Raw genomic sequence first — 19,841 nt, forward strand, 5'->3', positions numbered from 1 at the left:
AGCCATTATTACCATTTTGATTAGACATTTAATCATAATATACAGATTTAAACATAAATCCATCACTACTTTTAGACTTAAAAAATAATTAAAGTTGAGATTACTTTTAAATCCTTTATTAAACCTAATCCACATGAAAATGTGTTTTATATGTTAATGTACTTATTGCCTCTTTTTTTTTTCTTTTTTGTGATGCTAGGGATTGAACCAAGGGTTTGTATATCTAGGATAGTACTCTACCACTGAAGTATAATTCCCAGCACTAAATAACAATGTATTTAAGGAACTTGCCAGAACAACTTGCCTGCTCAAACTCCTCCATGTCTACTTCTCCATCTCCATTTAAGTCAAACATCTTGAAGGCAATTTCAAAATTTCTTTGAGGAGCTGCAAGAAAAGCAGAAAGGGAGACAGGAGGGAGGAAAAATATATTTAGAAGGCATTGATAAAAAAAATAACTTAAGAAAAACAAATGGTTAAATACTGAAATATAACACCCATGTCAGAAAATGATACAGAGGCTCTGGAGGCTGAGGCAGGAGGATCATAAGTTCAAAGCCAGTCTCAGCAACTTAGTAAGGCTCTAAGCAACTCAGTGAGACCCTATCTCTAAATTAAAAAAAAAATAAAAAATAAAAATAAAAAAAGCTGGAGATGATGTGGCACAGTGATTAAGTGCCCCTGGGTTCAATCCCTAGCACCAGGAAAAAAAAAAAAAAGTGACACAGAGTTTATTTAGGTCTACCTTTCAGTAATACTCCTTAAAACTAAAAAGAGTTACTGCAGCCAGCAAAGACAGTAATTGCCTATCTTTGTGTTTCAATGCTTTTTCTTAAATACTTCACCTTTGCTTTTTAGACACCAACCTCTTAGCTGTACAAAATTCCAATTTTTTCTTTTAGATGCTGTGGGTTGAAATCAGGGCTTCAAGCTTGCTAGGCACATACTCTACCACTGAAGCTATATATTGTTATTGCTAAGTTGCTTAAATTGAGCATTATTTATTTAGGCAAGAAAATCTGTCTAGGGTGAGACAAACTGCCACAAAGCAAGAAGCTTTCAGTCTAAGTCTTTGTTTTGTCTTTAAAACCAACTAACTTTCTAGTCCCTCCATTTTAAGTATAACCAGGAGTTCTATACATATTATTCTAACAACAAGGATGTCAAACTGTTTTCTTATACTAGTTTACTCATTGCCACTACAGTTGTGGTAGGACAGAACAGCATACTGAAAACAATCATATCGGTGTATACACAAATTACTGAGTAAAGTATCTTTAAATGTTAAAATTAACCTAAAGTTCAAAATACAAAATAAAAACATGCGAAACCTGACAAGATAGAATATATTTTCTTTCCATTAAGTGAATGATGAAAACTTTTCAATAATTCTTTAGTGTTCTGGGATCAATCAAAATAAAATTAATATACTTTATGCACTTCAATAAAACAAATTTAACAGTCTTCTTCCCTTACCATGCTAAATGTTCTAGTGAATAAAACTAAGTTGTTGACATCCTTACTTTGGTGCTTCCAGTTTATATAGCTTAAGAGAATAAGCCAAAATAAATACCCTATATATATCCTAATACCATTAAATTAAAATTTCAGTTAATATTATTTTTACTAAAAAATGTAAAGATTAGATGTGGACAAAAAAAGATGAATGACCTTTGTGCGTTATGCATGGTTATAGAACATCCATATACCTATCTTGCTTATGAATTTCTCAATAGTATCTTCAGGGTTTAAATTTCATTTTCATATGGCTAGCAAGCTAGGCTGGTAAGTTCCTAGTTTTAGTTGCCTGAGTGAAACATGTGTCTGTCAGCTTTATTTTCTGTTGGCTTCCAATAGATTTGCTCTACTTTGGACCACAACTACAACTACAATTGCTAGAAAGGATACAGCTGAGAGAATAAAATTTTTGTCTATTTATTGCCACTTCTCAAAATTTTCCTACCTTTATAAAAATAATCTGTTAATGAGAAGTTACTATATGCCAAGCATTGAGCTAGAAAATTTCAATCTGTTTATCATGCGATTTTGTACTACTTTCAATCCTGAAAGTTTTTATTTCTTTATTTTTTAAATGGGGGAAAGTGAGGCTCAAAGCAGTTAAATGATTAGCTTAAAATCACAGGTAAAATGTGGAAGAAATGGGAATGGGACTTAGAACAATAGTGACTCCAAAGCCTACAAAAATATCTCATTATGCTCCTTGACCTCTGACACAAATACAGAAAACTTATATATGTAGATATGTACACTCTTTATATTTTTTGACCTACAACAACAATAAAACATGACTGTTTGCATCAGTCTCTGCAAAAGCTGAGAGTTCCAAGTTGTTTATCAAAAGGAGATGATTGATATCAAAGAAGCACACCATATCATGCTAATTGGCTATCCTAATTGGAGACCCATAGACAACATTAGACTCTCAGATAGGTTTGTCATGTCTTTCAAAATTCTGAATATGAATCTCTTTATCAGAGTATACTCTTCTATTCTTTCCTAAGTCTCACACTTGGCTCACTTCACTCATATATACTATGTGCCTAAACTCTGCAGATATTTGCCATTTTAACAGCAGAAAATATAAACCCACTGAAGGTTCTAGATAGGATAGTGACATAATGAGGCCTTTATAAAGGACTTCTCTGGCTACCTGTGAATGATGAGTTGGAAAAGAAGAGCCAGTTTCAGTGAAGATTACAGAAGCTCTTGCAAATGCTAAAATGTGAACTGAGATGATGGTGGTGGTAATGGAGAAGAATTTTGAAACAAATTTGAAATATCTTAAGAAGGCAGAAATTATATAACTTAATGATTAGTTAGCTGTGATGGGTTGAGGGTGAAAAGGGATGACAGCATAACTGGCTAAGATACTGAGTAGCTTGCATGTCATTTACCAAGAAATAAAATAGAGGTAAAATGTCTGAAAAATATAATAGTTCAGATGGGATCTGCTGAATTCAAGGGGTCCACAGCATATTCAGATGGAGATGTTCAGGAGATGAAAGAAATATGAATCGAAGGTTAAAGAAAGAGAGTAAAGATGGACGTTACTGACATATATATGGTTAGCTGTGAACAATCTGACATAAAGTTACCCAAAGAGAACTGAGAGGTAAGGAAAGGGTAAAATGCAAGCAGAAACCAATACTTCAGGTCAGGGAAGAGGAAAAGCAGTGAAATGGCATGACAACATCAGGAGGAATACAGTTTAAGTTAACAGAAACAGAAAAAATATATATCACTGAGAACCAGGTCAAAATGTTCCCATATAGGAATTAAAGCAGCATTCACATAACTTATCTCCACTGATGACACAGGATATGCAGGATGTTTTAAAATCTGAACTTAAACCAGGTGCGGGGGGCTTATGCCTGTAATCCTAGCAGCTCCAGGGGCTGAGGCAGGAGAATCACAAGTTCAAAGCCAGTCTCAGCAATTTAGCAAGGCCCTAAACAATTTAGCAAGACCCGTTTTAAAAAGTAAAAAGGGCTAGGGACGTGATAAAGTGGTTTAATGTCCCTGGGTTCAATTCCCAGTACTCAAACCAAAAAAATAAATAAACAAACTTTGAGCTTATCATAATCTTCTATGTCTACTGTCCTGTGAGTTCCACGAAGGCATGTGCCAAGATCATTTAAATGACTTGGTCATTCTAGCAAATCAGTTATTACTTCCTTCTATAACTAAGGTTAAATGAATTTTACTGAAAAAAGCACACCTTGTACTGCCTGATATTTCTCTTTTTAGTTTCTTGTAGATTGTGTGCTGTATGAGGAGTTATTCTTAAATGCTTATTAAAGTAATGTGAGGACCATCTAGAGGCTGTGCTCCTGTGCTTGGTCTCTGCTGAGGCAAGCTGGACAGCAATCTTGAATATTCTCATTAAGGTCTCACCAGTCTATGAGGAGGGAAGGTTCTTCCAGCAGGTGGTCCCTCACAGCATATTCAATCTTCACTTCCTGATCACATCAAAGCAGATGAGACAAACAAGACCAAAACCAGCTTGTCTGAAGTGAAATACACTACACAGAATATGATTTTGGATAATTCTCTTGTAAATGTCCCTGTTTACTTTTAAATGTAGGTTTCAGGATAATTTTTAAATCTAGTTATTTTGGAAATCTGAAGGTATTATGGATTTATGTGAACTCATAAAAGTCTAAAAAATTCTTAATTCTGGGGTACTTATAGAGTGAACAGTGAGGCCTCCTCCTGCTAAAAATAGTATTTGGAAAGCCACATAATTTCCAAATGGTCTTACCATATATAGGAAATGATTAAAATTTACATCATAATTTTTTGCTACTAGGATGCAGAGCTACATTAGGTCTGTTCTGTTAAGAGTCCATTTTTACAATATTATCTACCCATTAACAATAACTCTGAACTTCCCTGAGACACAATTTTTCTACTTTGCTTTAGTAATAAGAAAAAAAAACAAACATCTTTTTCTATGTGTAGTTAAGTCAAATAATCAGATAGCAACAACAGAAGCTGTCCTGAAACTTTTAGGTCTCTTTCACTAGCTGTCCTTTAATAGAAAATGCACAGGGCTAGAACTCTAATTCTGGCTCTTCCAATATGATTAGTCATTTGCTGCTTTAAATTCCTTTCTGACATTACTGACAGAATGATGAAAAAATGAATAGATTATATTTTAAACAAGGTTTTCATTTTCTGTTGGTTTGAGTCTTTAACCAAAAACTCTACTTGTATTCATCCCTGTTTTAAAATGCTGCTGTTGGATAAATGAAGTCATTAACATGCAGCAACAGAGAATTCTGAATTAGGAAAAACTTTAGATTACAATCCTCCATTCAATGATTTGACTATTCTACTGATCTTACAAGGGTGATCACACAGTCTGATTATTTCACACATAAGTCACCACTTAAGACTTAAGCACTGTTGACAATATTAAATAAGCAGAGCCTAAACCTACTCTTTGTAGTGCCTACAAATTGTAATAGTTTAATTTTCTAGAGAAAAATATCGCATAGCAAAATACTGCTTTGTTCCCAACAAATAAATACAAACTATTATCATGTCTCTACTACTAAGTCTTCTCAGAATCTGATTCCAGATCAACATGCTAACAACCCTCCTCTGAGATATTTTACTTCTACTTCTACTACTACTACTACTATTATTCTTCCTCCTCCTTCTCTTTCTCCCCTTCTTCCCCTTCTTCTTCTTGTGGCACTGGAGATTTAACTCAGGGCCTACACCACATGCTAGGCAAGCATTCTACCACTGAGTTACATCACCAGTCCCTCTGGGGCACCTTAAATGGTCAATGCCTTCTGTAAGTGTAATAGCCTAGATAGAGTTAACTCTGGACATAATGTGTTAGAACAGGACTGCATTTTTGCAGAATAATGGACTGGCATTAATATATAATGTGCTGGTATCTTGCTTTCTACATAATATTCAGGCTGAGGGTTGGAAGAGAAAACTCTTTTTAAGATTTGATTTAAAAAAATGCTCCTTCCTGGGCTGGGGTTATGGCTCAGTGGGAGAATGTTAGCCTAGCACACGCTAGCCTAGCACTGGGTTTGATCCTCACAACCACATAAAAATATATAAAACAAAAGTATTTTTAAAAAATGCCCCTTCCTGCTGAGCATGGTGGCATATGCCTGTAATCCCAGCTGCTCAGGAGGCAGGGGCAGGAGGAGTTCAAAGCCAGCCTCAGCAAAAGCAAGGCTGTAAGCAACTTGGTGAGACCCTGTCTCTAAATAGAATACAAAATAGAGTTGGAAACGTGGCTCAGTGGTTGAGTGCCCCTGAGTTCAATCCCTGGTATCCCTCTCCCACAAAATATGCCCCTTCCTCAATTTTTCTGAATGCTTTAAGATATGACAGTTAGGGAGAGTCTGGAGGAAATTTTTCTGTCCTTCACACAGAGTTGGGGGGAAAGTCCCCATGGTCCAATGTGTTGTAGTATAGCACTTCCTTGGGATGACTTAGCTGCAGAAAAATACTATGCAAAAAGAAAATATCCTAACACTTAAGCAATAGCAGACTGATTTTCTTTTCACTGACCTAGGTTGCCTTTTGATATTGGATTTTGTTTTTGGTAGTAATTATTTTATAGTATACTCTGATAATCTATCAGGTTTTTTTGAACTTTCTTCAAAAGCAGTGTCTCTGCTGGAAGGGGCTCTTTTGGTGGGGTGGAGGGAGAAGCGGGGTTGCTGCTGTTGCTCTATAGTGCTTGTGGGGCTTCAAAGGCCTAGAACCCTGGCTGGTTCTCTGAACAGCGCTTCAGATTTCCTCGTATCCAGGACACAGACATATCCTCTTCTCCAATTTTGAAGAAAAACAGAAAAAGGGCAGTCGTGTGGGGGAGCCAGCTGGTTCTTTAAGCCACGAAGGCAAAGAAAGTGGCCTCATTCTTGAACTCAGGTGGATCCAGCTGTGGCCTCAATAGCTTGCTGAGTTCCCAGAGCTGGTGGCTGGGGGATCTTCTTTGGTTGACTCTTGGTCATTCACCTTTTGGTCAAAGTTTGCTTCTGTACCTTCCATCTGCATTGCTAGTGTTTATGAGAGGAAGGTTGGGCTTCAACACCACTGCAGGGGCTACAGATAACTACAGATAAGAATGCCTTATCCCAATAGTCACCTGCCCTCGGAGGCCTGAGGCAGAAAGGCAGTTGGAAGAGGGTATCATACCATCCAGATGGTTATTCAGGACTTATACTATAATTATACATTATTGTTTTAGTCAGCTTTTTCATGCTGTGACTAATGGACAAGACCAGAAGAACTGAGAGGAGCAAAAAGTTTATTTGACGGTTCACAGTTTCAGAGATCTTAGTCCACAGAAGGTGTACTTAATTCTTCATGGTTGGAGGTAAGGCAGACCATCATGGCAGAAGAGTGTGGCAGAGGGAAGCAGCTCACATGATGATCAGAAAGCAGATAGAGAAACTCCACTCTCCAGATACAAAATATATACCCCATGACCATGCCCACAACGAACCACAGCCACACCCACCTGCCTCCAGCCATCAGTAATCCCATTAGGGACTGATCCACTGATTATTTTAAGGCTCTCACAACCCAATCCCTTCTGAGCCCTCTTGCATTGTCTCACATGTGAGCTTTTGGTAGACACCTCACATCCAAACCCTAACAATTATAAATATATTTTATATTATACTGATATTGCTTAGAAGATAGGAGCCAGCCTCTGAGGAAGAGACGGAGGTGGCCATGAAAGTGTTGGTCCTTGAGCTACATGGTGGATAGTCATGCTCTTGCCTAGAGTGTTGTGTTTCTATAGCTGTCAGGCAAAGGAGGACACTGCAGGAAAACAGATGGGGCCAGCTGAGCCCTTCCAATCATGGGAGGTTAACTGCTGGACTACTGCTGCACATCCTGCTGTGCACAGTGCCAGTGCAAGGTCACCTATTGTGGATTCATCATTTCAAGGTTAGTACTCAAGTCCCACTTGGAGACTTGGATTGGATATCATGTAATTACTGAGCTCATTACTTGCAAAGCAATCTTACCACTGACCAGCAAGCTGTCAGATCTTGACTAGATCCACACATTGTACTAATGAGTATCTTTTCGAAGTCCAGAAATGATCCAGCACAACTAGCTAAACCACTCTGCCCAGTCAGTGCCCTGAAACATCTATGGGCCCATATCTTCTCTGCCACCGACTATTGAGGTAGAAAGTCTACCAGAAGGGACAGCCCCTTCTCCAGTAGGAACCTTGGTGTTCCTAAACTGTGGTGAGCTGAGGACTTTCAGGCCCCTCCCTGGAAGTTGACCAAAGTCATACAGCTATAGAGAGACATTTGGGAGGGATGCTCAAAGAAAAAAAAGTAGGAAATAGCTCATCACTATTTCCTACAGCCAGATATTTGAGGTCCCCTGTTCTTATGTGAAGACTCAAGAGTTGGAGTCTCTACTATCTTAATTGTACAAGTAGGGCTGTGGCTGTGGCTATGGCTCAGTGGCAGAGCACTTGCTTAGCATGTGTGAGGCACTGGGTTTGATCATTAGCATCACATAAAAATAAACAAAGGCATTTTAGAAAGTTGACTGTACAAATAACCTATTATGCTCATGACCCCAGGCAATTTTCTTTGGGATAGGATCCAGGATGCTTTGTATGTCCTAGAATGTTCCCAGGCTCTGCTGCTTAAGGATGGTGAGAGATCTGAGGGAACTGTAGGAGCAGAGCTGAGGAGGGTCCAGTGACAGACACAGATAGACCTACTAGTCTCCATGTTGAACTCCTCCAGCCCAGAGATCTGGACTGACACAGCAGACAAGGAGGTAGAGCAAGGAAATGTCCCCTTTCTTATGGTTTTGCTTGACAGGCCATGAAGGACCTTCATGCTTATAGGATTTCACCAATATTGTGAGCTCCCTTGAGCCTAGTCTGCCACAGATTCTGCTTTCCTCTTTCCCAACTGGTTCTCCCATCTTTGGCTTCGAGCCCCTGAGCATTCCAGATGGTCCTGCTGCTATCCGTGGCACCTTTACCTCCTGATGTAGCCTATTTTATGGCACGGAGCAGCCTTGATACTGACAGCTGCAGTGGCCCATAGCAGTGGGCCTACCAGGCTGTGCACTGCTGTTACTGAGAGTTCTTGATCTCCAGACCTGTCTGAAGGAGAAAGCTCACTAAAAGTCAGGAGTTTCCCCAGCTTGGGCCTGCTCGCTTGTTTTTCACCATCAGCCACCCTGATGTAAAAGTTTGCTTGCACTTTGGTTTCTAGGGAAGGATGGAGAAAGGGAATGTAGCATGGAGGTTCTATGCTCCCCAAGTCAGCTCCCGAAGTTTTGGGTTTTATTGCCATCCAGCACTGATTACATTCCTTCTGAGGCAGTTATTCACCACTGAAAGCTCTGCTCTGCAGCCTTATCTAGTTTAAGCTTAAAAAATAAATTTTCGGGGCTGGGATTGTGGCTCAGTGGTAGAGCGCTCGCCTAGCACAGGCGGGACCCGGGTTCGATCCTCAGCACCACATAAAAAATAAAGACATTGTGTTGTGTCCATCTACACCTAAAAAATAAATATTAAAATAAATAAATAAATAAATAAATAAAAATTCACTTGTGGCCATAAGGTGGTGTTTAATTCTTCCGGATTCACAGCCTGATCACACTTAAAATATTATTCAGCATGATTTGCCACCATCTTTCCTTTAATAATTAGGTCTTTCTCCCTCCCCCCTAGTACTAGAGATTAAGCCCAGGGGTGCTTTACCACTAAGCCACATCCCTATCCCTTTTTGTGATCCTCCTGCCTCAGCCTTTCTAATTGCTGGGACTATAGGTATGTGCCACTAAAGACTGGTTACAATCAGGTCTTTTTGGATACTGTTTGACAACTGTAAGGCACAGGGAAAAAAAGAAAATGTAAAAAAAAAACCAACAATTGGGATCATAATTGGTTACAGAATACATTATATTATGAAACAAAATTTAAATTAAGTTTCTCTCTTTGGGTTGTGCTAGAATTACAACTAAAACACTATAACAACTTTTTGACTCTGCCACAAGTTTCAATTTATTATCATTTAGTGAGTGCACTCAAACATAAGTAAATTAATTAAAATATTTCCTGAATATAATTTCTGCAGCTGTACGACTATATACTCCCACTAAACTACACCAAAGAAGGACCAAATTGCATAACTGAAATAGTATCTTGTTTGTGTGGTACATGCCTATAATTCAAGCTACTTGGGAGGCTGAGGCAGGAAGATCTCAAGTTCAAAGCACCCTCAGCAACTGAGTGAGTCCATGTCTTAAAATTAAAAATGAAAAGGGCTGGGGATGTGGTACAGCTTCTCTGGGTTCACTCCCCAGTACTGGGGGAGAGGGAGTGGAGAAGAAAGAAAATAATTTTTAAAAATATATTTTCCCATGTAATATGCAATTAGAAATGGCAAAATGAGCAGACATTTTCATTACTGATTTTGGGAATACGGTATCTAGAAATTTCGTCAGTGAGGAAATAACAATAAGCTAATTTGAAACAGCTAAAGTTCCTGGTATGCAAATGCATTCATCCAGTTTTTCTTAGTTTTGCTCCTTTAACATAGGAAAAAAATTTCCCCTGGTAAAATGATAAATCCTAAACATCAAGCATCAGGAGAAAAACAAAGTATTAGATTACATCATAATTCTCCTCCACACTTGAAAACTACAGAGCAAGTTCTAGAGTTTTGAGGGGGAAACCTTATATTCTAAGAATTCTACAAGAGTGAAATCATTTTTTTTACCTATATTAACAATGAAGACATTCTCAGACACTCAAGGACACTGGAACTGTGAAATATACATACTATTTCTAATAAAATTTTGTAAGAAACAATTAAAGTCTGAAGCAAGTGTCAGTAAACATGGACTAACTAGCAAGCAGTTTATTTATTATCTATGGCTATGTTTCCAATATAAGAGCAGTTAAATAGTTGCAACAGAGAACTTATGGCCCACAGACTAAAGTATTTGTATCTGGCTTTTTTTTTTTTTTTTTTTTTTTAATAATGGAGACAGAATCTAGGGGCGCTTTACCATTGAGCTACACCCCAAATCCTTTTTATTTTGAGCAGGGTCTCACCAAGTTGCTAAGGCCAGCCTTGAACTTATGGGTTTCTACCCTCAGCCTCAAGCCATTTCTTTTTATAAAGTGTTTTTCCCTTTTCCTACTTCCCCACCCCCCATGTATCTGTCTGATGTGTCTCTCTGTGTGTTTGTCTCTCTTTATCTCTCTCTCTCTCTCTTCCAGTGCTGAAAATTGAATCCAGAATCTCAGGCATGCTAGGAAATTACTAAACCACCAACTTCACCACCAGCCCCCTTCCCTCATTTCTAGTTCTACTTTCAGGCACATTTTGAAGAACACTCATCCAGACCCTGCCTGGAACCTTTTTCTATTAATTTGAATTAAATGTGAAATCTTTAACAATAGGAAAAAGTAAAAAATTGTTAAAATTAAATGATTATCAGGGGCTAGGGTTGTGGCTCAGTGGCAGAGCACTCACCTAGCATGTGCAAGGCCCTGGGTTCAATCCTTAGTACCACATAAAAATAAATAAATAAAATAAAGGTATTGTGTCCAACTACAACTAAAAAATAAATATTAAAAAATGATTATCACTATGACTACAAATCCGATAAAAAGATAGGCTCAAGTGACTAGTTTGAAGAATAATAAAAATAATAAAATAAATGACTGGGAAATTTCAACCATATCTGGAAGATGTAGATATCTTCTTTCCTAAATCTCTTGGGGAAAACCAAAAAATATCCACAAAAACAAACAAATCCAGAAAAAACCCATAGAAACCTTCATTTAACAATTTTGGAAGTTGAAGAATACTGACTTAGTATGCAAAGTTGTTTTTTAGTCCTTGATTAAATGATGTGTGTACATAGGGAGGAAAAAACAGAAGGAAGGGAGGAAAACTATTTTCCTTTTTTGAACTCAGGGGTACTCAACCACTGAGCCTTATCCCAGCCCCATTTTATATTTTATTTAGAGTCAGGGTCTCATTGAGTTGCTTAGCACTTCGCTTTTGCTGAGGCTGGCTTTGAACTCTCAATCCTCCTATCTCAGCCTCCCGAGTTGCTGGGATTACAGGCATATGCCCCCTGGTTGGAAAACTATTTTGAGGGAAACAATACTTAGTTACATATGGGGGTTAAGATGTAATTTTAAAATATACTGATCCTTATTTTTATATGCTTATCCCCTCTATTGGACTGCAGCTGCTCTAAATGTATTCTTGTTTATAAACATATGTGTATCTTATTTACTGAACAAGATGTTTAATTACAGGGAGAGTAACAGGGGATCCTTTCCACAATGTATTCCAGCAGTGCATGACCCAACTAAGCACACTGTTCTGCTCAATGGCAAGAGGACTGGGAATAGGAATTTTGCCTATCTTCACTAGACATTATTTTAGATTACTTTGTTAAAAAAAGCTTTTAAAATTTTTATTCTAATTTGTTATATATGACAGCAGAATGCATTACAATTCATATTACACATATAGAGCACAATTTTTCATATCTTTGGTTGTATACAAAGTAGAGTTATACCATTCGTGTCTTCAAACATGTACTTAGGGTGTAGCAGCACAATTCACAATAGCTAAACTGTGGAAGAAACCTAGATATCCTTCAGTAGATGAATGGATAAAGAAAATGTGGTATACATACATAATGAAATATTATTCAGCATTAAAAGAGAATAAAATCATGGCATCTGCAGGTAAATGGATGGAGTGGGAGAATATAATGCTAAATGAAGTTAGCTGATCTCAAAAAACCAAATGCTGAATGTTTTCTCTGATATAAGAGTGTTAATCATGATGGGGTTGGGGGTGGGGAGCACTGGAGCATTAGACAAATGCTAGACAGGGCAAAGGGGTGGGAGGGGAAGGTAGGGGGTATGGGGTAGGAAAGACGGTGGATTATATTGTATAGTGTCAGTGTTTCCATGTTCCCTTTGCACAACAAAGGGGAAAAAGTAATTTTGTTGGATGAAGAATTTCCTGGAAGGCAGAGAATTTAGTCTACTTTGCATTTCACCACGGATGAGTCTTTTCTCTTTAATTTGTCTTGGTCCAGATCTAAGGGTTTCCTCCCATTAGGACAAAGAGCCCAAGGAAGAAGGAAACCCTATGTGTCTAACTAATATTTCATTACTGGAAAGCCCAGCAAGCAGTGCACAAAACAAAATTATGAACAGGGTTAGTTAGGTTATAAAAGGCTAAAGATGGGTTTCCTGATGAGTTTATACAGCAAGAAGAGAGATGACCCCATCTGTGAGAAAAATGTTGTTTGGATAAAACAAAGCTCTGTTTCAAATGTTTCCATCTCTGGGTGATGAAACCAGTTGGATTATGTATGTATTTTGCAATAAGCACCAACATAATTATTCTCTTAAATCTGTAAGACAATTTCTTTTTATTAGAACCAAATACAATTAAATATTACTTTATACATATACTGGGCTTGAAAAAAAATTTAAGGAAGCCCTTCACTACAGTGATTCGTTCTGTGGATAAAGTAATTATCCTTTAACTTATGTGCTTCCTAAATCTATATTTTGGACCACTGCCTTTCTTAACATGAGGCAACTCTCGTGGATTCATATTTACCCGCTTAAAAGAAACTCTGTGACAGATTAGTGAGTAAAGAACTGCTGAAGTTAATTAACTGTCAGAGGCCTCATAGAACTAATTTATCTAATCTGGTCCCAGATACAATAATGGATATCCAAAGTATTTGGCCCATGAAAGTATTCTAGATACATTTATCAATAACTCTATGTATTTATGTTTTTTTGTCATAAGAATCCTAACATCCTTTCTTTTTTATTTTGTATACTAGTAAAATGAACTGTTTATCAATAAAATGGAGTTACTGGATTCAACGGTGTCAATAAACCAACACAACTACAGATAGGCTTTGCAGGGGCTAGGGATATAGCTCAGTAGGTAGAGTGTTTGCTTCGCATGCACAAGGCCCCGGGTTCAATCCCCAGCACCACAAAAACCAACCAACCAAACAAACAACAACAACAAAACACAGATAAGCTTTGCAAACACTAGCAATAAATTTTATGAGATGTTAAAAAATGAAAAAATTTCAAAAAATAGAAGAGAAATTTAATAAATTATGCTTGTCACTGCAAACATCCTTAACTACTGCGGTGAATTGGCAGTAATTAAAACAGTCGCCTTTTTTTTCACTGTGGCTAAGAACACTGACTAACTAGGAAGGTACTGAAATAATCTAGGTAAGATGTGAGAAGGTCTTGATAAAGGTAGTAGCAATATGTACAATAAAAAATGATCAGGTCCTGGATTCCTTCAAGGTAGAATTGACAGAATTTACCAACAGTTCAGAAATACAAATATCCAGACAATTTGTTAAATGTCTATATACATATGTGCAAATGTGGATATAAACTCACAGACATTTTTCCCCAAATGGAATCATATAAACAGGTATGTTTTTGACTCAACAACATATGAACATGTTTGTAGACCTCTGTACTATATATGATAAGAACTATGTTGGGTTTTTTTAAAAAAAATGCTTAGTTGTAATTGGACACAATATCTTTATTTATTTTTATGGGGTGCTGAGGATTGAACCCAGTGCCTCACATGTGGGGCTACAGCCCCAGCCCCTATGTTGGATTTCATGTATAGATTTACTATAATTGATTCTGCCATCTGTTTGATATTGAGTTCTTTCAAATTTACCTTTTGCTCATCATCATTATTATACACTTGGTTATTTTATTAGCCTAGACTTGTAGAAAAGAAATCACTGGGCCAAAAGACAAGCATTTTATGAAGGTGTCTGATAAAATCTGTCAAGATTCAAAAAAAGTTGTGCCAAAAAATTATGCTCTCACCAATACTACATAGTCAATTAAGTTTAAGTGTCAATTCAAATAGTTCACTCTGGTGTAAAGTGGTTTTGGGAACACTATGGATTTGGTAGTCAAATAGGAGGAGATACAATGAATTGCTTTCTCAAAGAGCTAAATGACCCTAATCTTTATCTCAGTTTCTTGGAGTCCTTTAGACCTCTGAGAATGATCTAATTCACAAAAGATTTCACCTTATATAGTTTTGGGGACTGAGTCCAATTCTAGGTGAATTTAACTGTGGAGCAGACTTGGGGGAAAGCTGCCCAACATGCATGGTACAGCCACAATGCCTGTACTTGGAATGGCTCCTAGACAAACCTATGCCCTGGAATTTACTGGTCTATAGTCAGTCACATGATATCCAGGACTCCCTTAAAATTAGAGGAGGCAATTAAGTTGCTATTCCTAGCAGCACTTATTGGGATCTTCTAGTCAAAAGACACATGTTTCTATTTTATTAAATTCTAAATATAGAGAAAAAACAGTTAGAAATTTAAGGTATTCCCAGGACAGATTTAAATTCATATCAATTGCCTTGTTTATATTTGTTTATATTTATATTTCCTAAGAGAGAAAAATCTCTTTATTCTTTACAGAATCTCCGTGTGATTCATTTATTTAATGGTAACTGGTAAGAATTTCTTTTTTTTTTTTAATTTTTAGTTGAACCTTTATTTTATTCATTTATTTCTATGGGGTGCTGAGACTCAAACCCAGTACCTTATACATGCTGAGCAAGAACTTTACTACTAAGCCACAACCCCAGCCCAAGATTTTCTAAATAATATGAAACACTACATGTTAAGAACTCGAGTTTTAAAGTGTCAGACTAGGTGTAGTGGCTCATGTCTGTAATCCCTTCTACTTGCCTGGGCAACTTAGTGAGACCCTGAACTAATTAAAATGAAATAAAATGGCTACCTGTGTAGTTTAGTGGGAAAGGGAAAGTGCCTGCCCAACATTTATAAGGCCCTAAGTTTAATGCCAGTATCAGGAAAAAAAATTCATAAAAAGATTTTGAGGGATATTTTTGTAATTTCTTCAGCAAGGCCTCAGCCATATAGGACTTAATCCTAACAAGAGCAATTCTTCCATTTACATTTTCTATAGAAAATATATTTCAGTCCTGATTGGGTCTTGCCAAGTTGTTCAGGATGGCCTTGAACTTGCAATTCTTCTGCTTTAGCTTCCGGAGTAGCTGGGATTACATACATGTGCCACCCACCTGGCTTCAGCCTTGATTCTTATTTAAATAAAAAAAAATAGATTTATAATTTTAAACCTGAGAAAGAGAAACAGCTGATGTTTCTAGTTCATAGTACATAGCCTTTTTGAACTTTATCTTAGTCTCAGTTACTTTCAGAGAGCTGTCAGAAAACAGCCTTTCATTTAAACTGGTCTTCCTGTAATGTGACTGTTGTGCTACAGGAAGAGTATTCAATGCCAAAGATGTCAAAAAGCTTGGATTTCTCAAGAGTTCCTGGGAGAGAGATTCTAAAAGGCAAGCCAAAGATGTACCTTTGCATTAAGGTCATGTTCTACTTTATAATTCACAATACAATTTCTTCAAGTTTATTACTACTTTATGCCCAAAGTACATATGCCTATATGACAGAACCCCACCCCTATCTTCAGAGATCTAAAAAATTACTATCTGCTTGACTTTCTTTTCATTTTATGTGGTTGCATTCCAGCCCATGTGATCAATAAGAGTCAAGCAACAGCTTATGCTAAGCCGCAATTTATCACATAGATGCTTAGATGTAGATGTAAAGAAATTGGATTTTTGTAAGTTAACTTATGCTAAATTGTAGGACCCTCTTTATATGTGACTAGCTTTGGCATTCACCCAAAACTGTCTTTGAATTTGGTGTCCAGATAGAAAAATTCAGCTATTCTAGACTTCTAGTATTCATCATGTGTATATAGAGAGTAACTATTACTTGAAAGGATATAAAATTTTAATATGTATACTATGTAACTGTTCAGAAAAATTATTAGATATTTTATTAGCCAATAAATATATATGGAGTACTTCTATGTATTATATATTGTGCTAGATGTCCTTTCCAGAGCAGGCAGTAATTAGGCAAATCTTCAATGACAACCACTATATCTTGCCTTGATTCTTCTCTGAAATTACACAATGAATAAGCATTTTAAAAATGTGTTCCAGGAGCAAGTAAGCAACACATGATAAACTCTTAAGTATAACCAAATACTATTAAGGTGTGGGATTTAGAGAAACATCCAGTTATATAGATGGACCAATATATTTGATTATAATCCAGCTTCAAAGAGGTAAACAATTTGAAAAAAAAAAATGGAGCTCAGACTATAGGCAAAGGTCTTTAAGCATTATCAGTCGTTGAGAGCCAAATTCCTATAAAGCTATCCCAATCAGCAAAGAACAAAATCAGGACAGGATAGGGCCTGAGGAGGATGGGATAGAAATTATAAATGCTGTAAGTGATTGGGATCAGGCAAGATTCTTTAATCTGCTCTAAGGTAATGAAGGGGCGATTACATACGGCAAAAAGGTACACTGAGGTCCATTTGACATTATGATCAAGTTAGATGGCTAGGTCTCTCTTCTATCCAGAAGAATTATAATTTTTTGTTCATATGAACTAAATTCATCTTTGGTTATTAAGGAAAGGCATAAATACTTCAGTTTTCTGTATCAGCTGGGGCTACTGAAATGGCACACTGTTCTCAAATATATCTGGTTCAAAATGAATGTAATATAATCTATAAATACTTGATATTTTTAAGGGTGTTATTTTACTGTTGTGACAAAGATTGCATCATAATAACAGCTTATGCTAGAGAGGGAAGTTACTTGTAAACAATACACTGATACTTTTGGCATTACAGCATGCGAATAGGTGTTTCTGAAATTCTAAGTACCCACTGTAGGCCAGACTAACATTGAAGAAAAGACTGGCCTTTCATTTTGCTTACTTTTCATAATTTCAATATAGCAATGGCAGATAATTCTCATACAAAAAAAAAAAAAGATCATAGCTTAACAAAAAATTCTCTGTAACTTCTCCAACTCTGATGTAAAAACAATTTGAAACTACCTTATATCTATTAGAACTTGCCCATATTTTCAACAGGTCACTCAAATTGAAAACTTCATTTTCATCTGTCACCTTCATTTTCATTAGATGGAATGGCACTGATCAGCACCATTCTTTCCAAGCCACATACACTTTGTGATCTGCTCTTGACTTTAGTATGTCAAGAAAAATAAAATGTAATTTCATTTGAATATCCTTATAATTTATCAAGAACTTTGCATATTTGTGAGAAAAATGCAGCACATAGAGGACATGGTTTAATTTTTAAACCAAACCTAGCTATAGTCAAAATAACGCCTAATCAATGTCTCCACTGATTCTCTAAATTTAAAGGAGTAAAAGTCATAATCCTCTGAATTATGCTTCGTCTTCATTAACTCTACCCCCAAATTTTAAAATTCTTGGTATTGATGTGCCATAACATTTTTTACTGTTGATTTTTCTAGTTGCTTTTCAAAGATTAACAGGAAACAGTAAAAAAAGTGCTTAACAATTAATTTTTACAAATGTTTTATTGTTACCCTCTTATCTCCCCATCTAAAATTGTTTTCATATTATTGGCTTACAGGTTAATTTTAATTAGAACATAGAAGAACACAAAATAAATATTTCATAACTGTCAATAGAGAAGATCTAGATAATTAAATTGTCATAATCTAGTGAATCTTAGCATTAATAAAAATGACCCAAATCAATATTTATCAAAATCCTGATGGCCTTTTTCTTCTTTTTTAATATTTATTTTTTAGTTTTAGGTGGACACAACATCTTTATTTTACATTTATGTGGTGCTGAGGATCGAACCCAGTGCCTCATGCATGCCAGGTGAGTGCTTTATCCACTGAACCACATCCCCAGCCCCTGATGGCATTTTTCTATACCTAGTTATGAGGGAAAATCTCTGATTTCTATTATAAGATTTAATATCATCAGTTATTCTTATGACTGGTTAGTACAAAGAACGAAGCCATTAATAACCATGCTTGTGTATTCTCACTCAATTCTTATTAACCTACTTTAAGGAACAGAGGCTCATTGGAAATTATTTAATAATAATTATTAACCACGTCTTTAAATGAACCTAAACTTATTTTGTTAACGAGTAGTTATCTAGTAAATACTTAATATTTTACTTAATACAGATACTCATGCTAAAAATTATTTAAGTTAATCTATTAAAGCTGATCAGAGAAATTATATGTAAACAATAAAATTTGTGAATAAGAACTTGGGGAATATAAATATTTGAATTCTGAATTATCATAAGAAACCAAGCTTGTTTAACAATACATTAATTAAAAAACACATTTCCCTCATTCCACCGGTACCAACTGCAGATTAAAGGACTATTCTCAATTTAGGATATCAACAGCAAAATCAAGTCTCTCTCTTTTTTTTTCAGTGGTATTGGGGATTGAACCCAGGGCCTCATGCATGCTAGGTAAGGGCTATATCACTGAGCTATGTCCCCAGCCACAAATTTGACTCTTAGTTTACAAAACTTTTTTCTTTTTTAGAGGATGAGATGAAGTGTGTGTGTGTGTGTGTGTGTGTGTGTGTGTGTGTGTGTGTTATGTTTTTATTCTGTTCCCTTGCCACAATACTTTTCATATAGTAAATATTTGTTTAAACCTGTGAACACTGATATGCAATTTACATTTTACGTTGGAAAATGGACAATAAATGTTTAGATTGTCCCAAGAAGGTTCATTATCCAAATAATGTATGGATAAGAAGAGAAATTCCTACCATTTATTATAAACACAACATATTTCTACCAAATTGATTGTTATTCTGGATGTGTATTTAAGAAAGTTTTTCTTTGAAAAGTCAAATTTCCAGGGCTGGGGTTGTGGCTCAGAAGTACAGCACTCGCCTAGCAAATGCGAGGTGTTGGGTTCGATCCTCAGAACTACATAAACATAAATAAGATAAAATAAAGGTATTGTGTCCAACTACAACTAAAAATATACATATATATAAAATATATATTTAAAAAATATATATATAAAAAAGTGAAACTTCCAAAAGTTTCAATGAGAATTAACTTGATTTAATTGGAGAAAATTGTACAGCATAATATGACTTCTTTAGAAAAGCAGCTTTCTAATTTAATTGGGAAAGAAAGCAAATATTTTCTATACGTAGTTTTAATTTTATTCTATACAACACAGTAAAGTTTCTAAAGTATTTAGGTTCCAAATTTCAATCCATTAGGGCAGAGTATTCATATTACTCAAAATAATGGTAACTTCTTAAACACCATTGAGTCTATTAGCTTTTAATGAAGACAGCTAATGAGAAAT

At 36.1% G+C, this 19,841-nt stretch overlaps 1 protein-coding gene across 2 annotated transcripts in view; it reads right to left on the reverse strand.

Annotated features, from left to right (window-relative positions):
• Micu1 (mitochondrial calcium uptake 1) overlaps positions 1 to 19,841 on the reverse strand; it is a 197,754-nt gene that overhangs the window by 74,433 nt on the left and 103,480 nt on the right. For both annotated transcript variants that reach the window (XM_076834763.1, XM_076834764.1), the window contains exon 7: positions 305 to 387. In XM_076834763.1, coding sequence (XP_076690878.1) covers positions 305 to 387 — 83 coding nt within the window. The remainder of the gene's footprint in view (positions 1 to 304; positions 388 to 19,841) is intronic.

This window comes from Callospermophilus lateralis, chromosome 15, assembly GCF_048772815.1.
Source record: "Callospermophilus lateralis isolate mCalLat2 chromosome 15, mCalLat2.hap1, whole genome shotgun sequence".
Lineage (NCBI taxonomy): Eukaryota > Metazoa > Chordata > Mammalia > Rodentia > Sciuridae > Callospermophilus > Callospermophilus lateralis.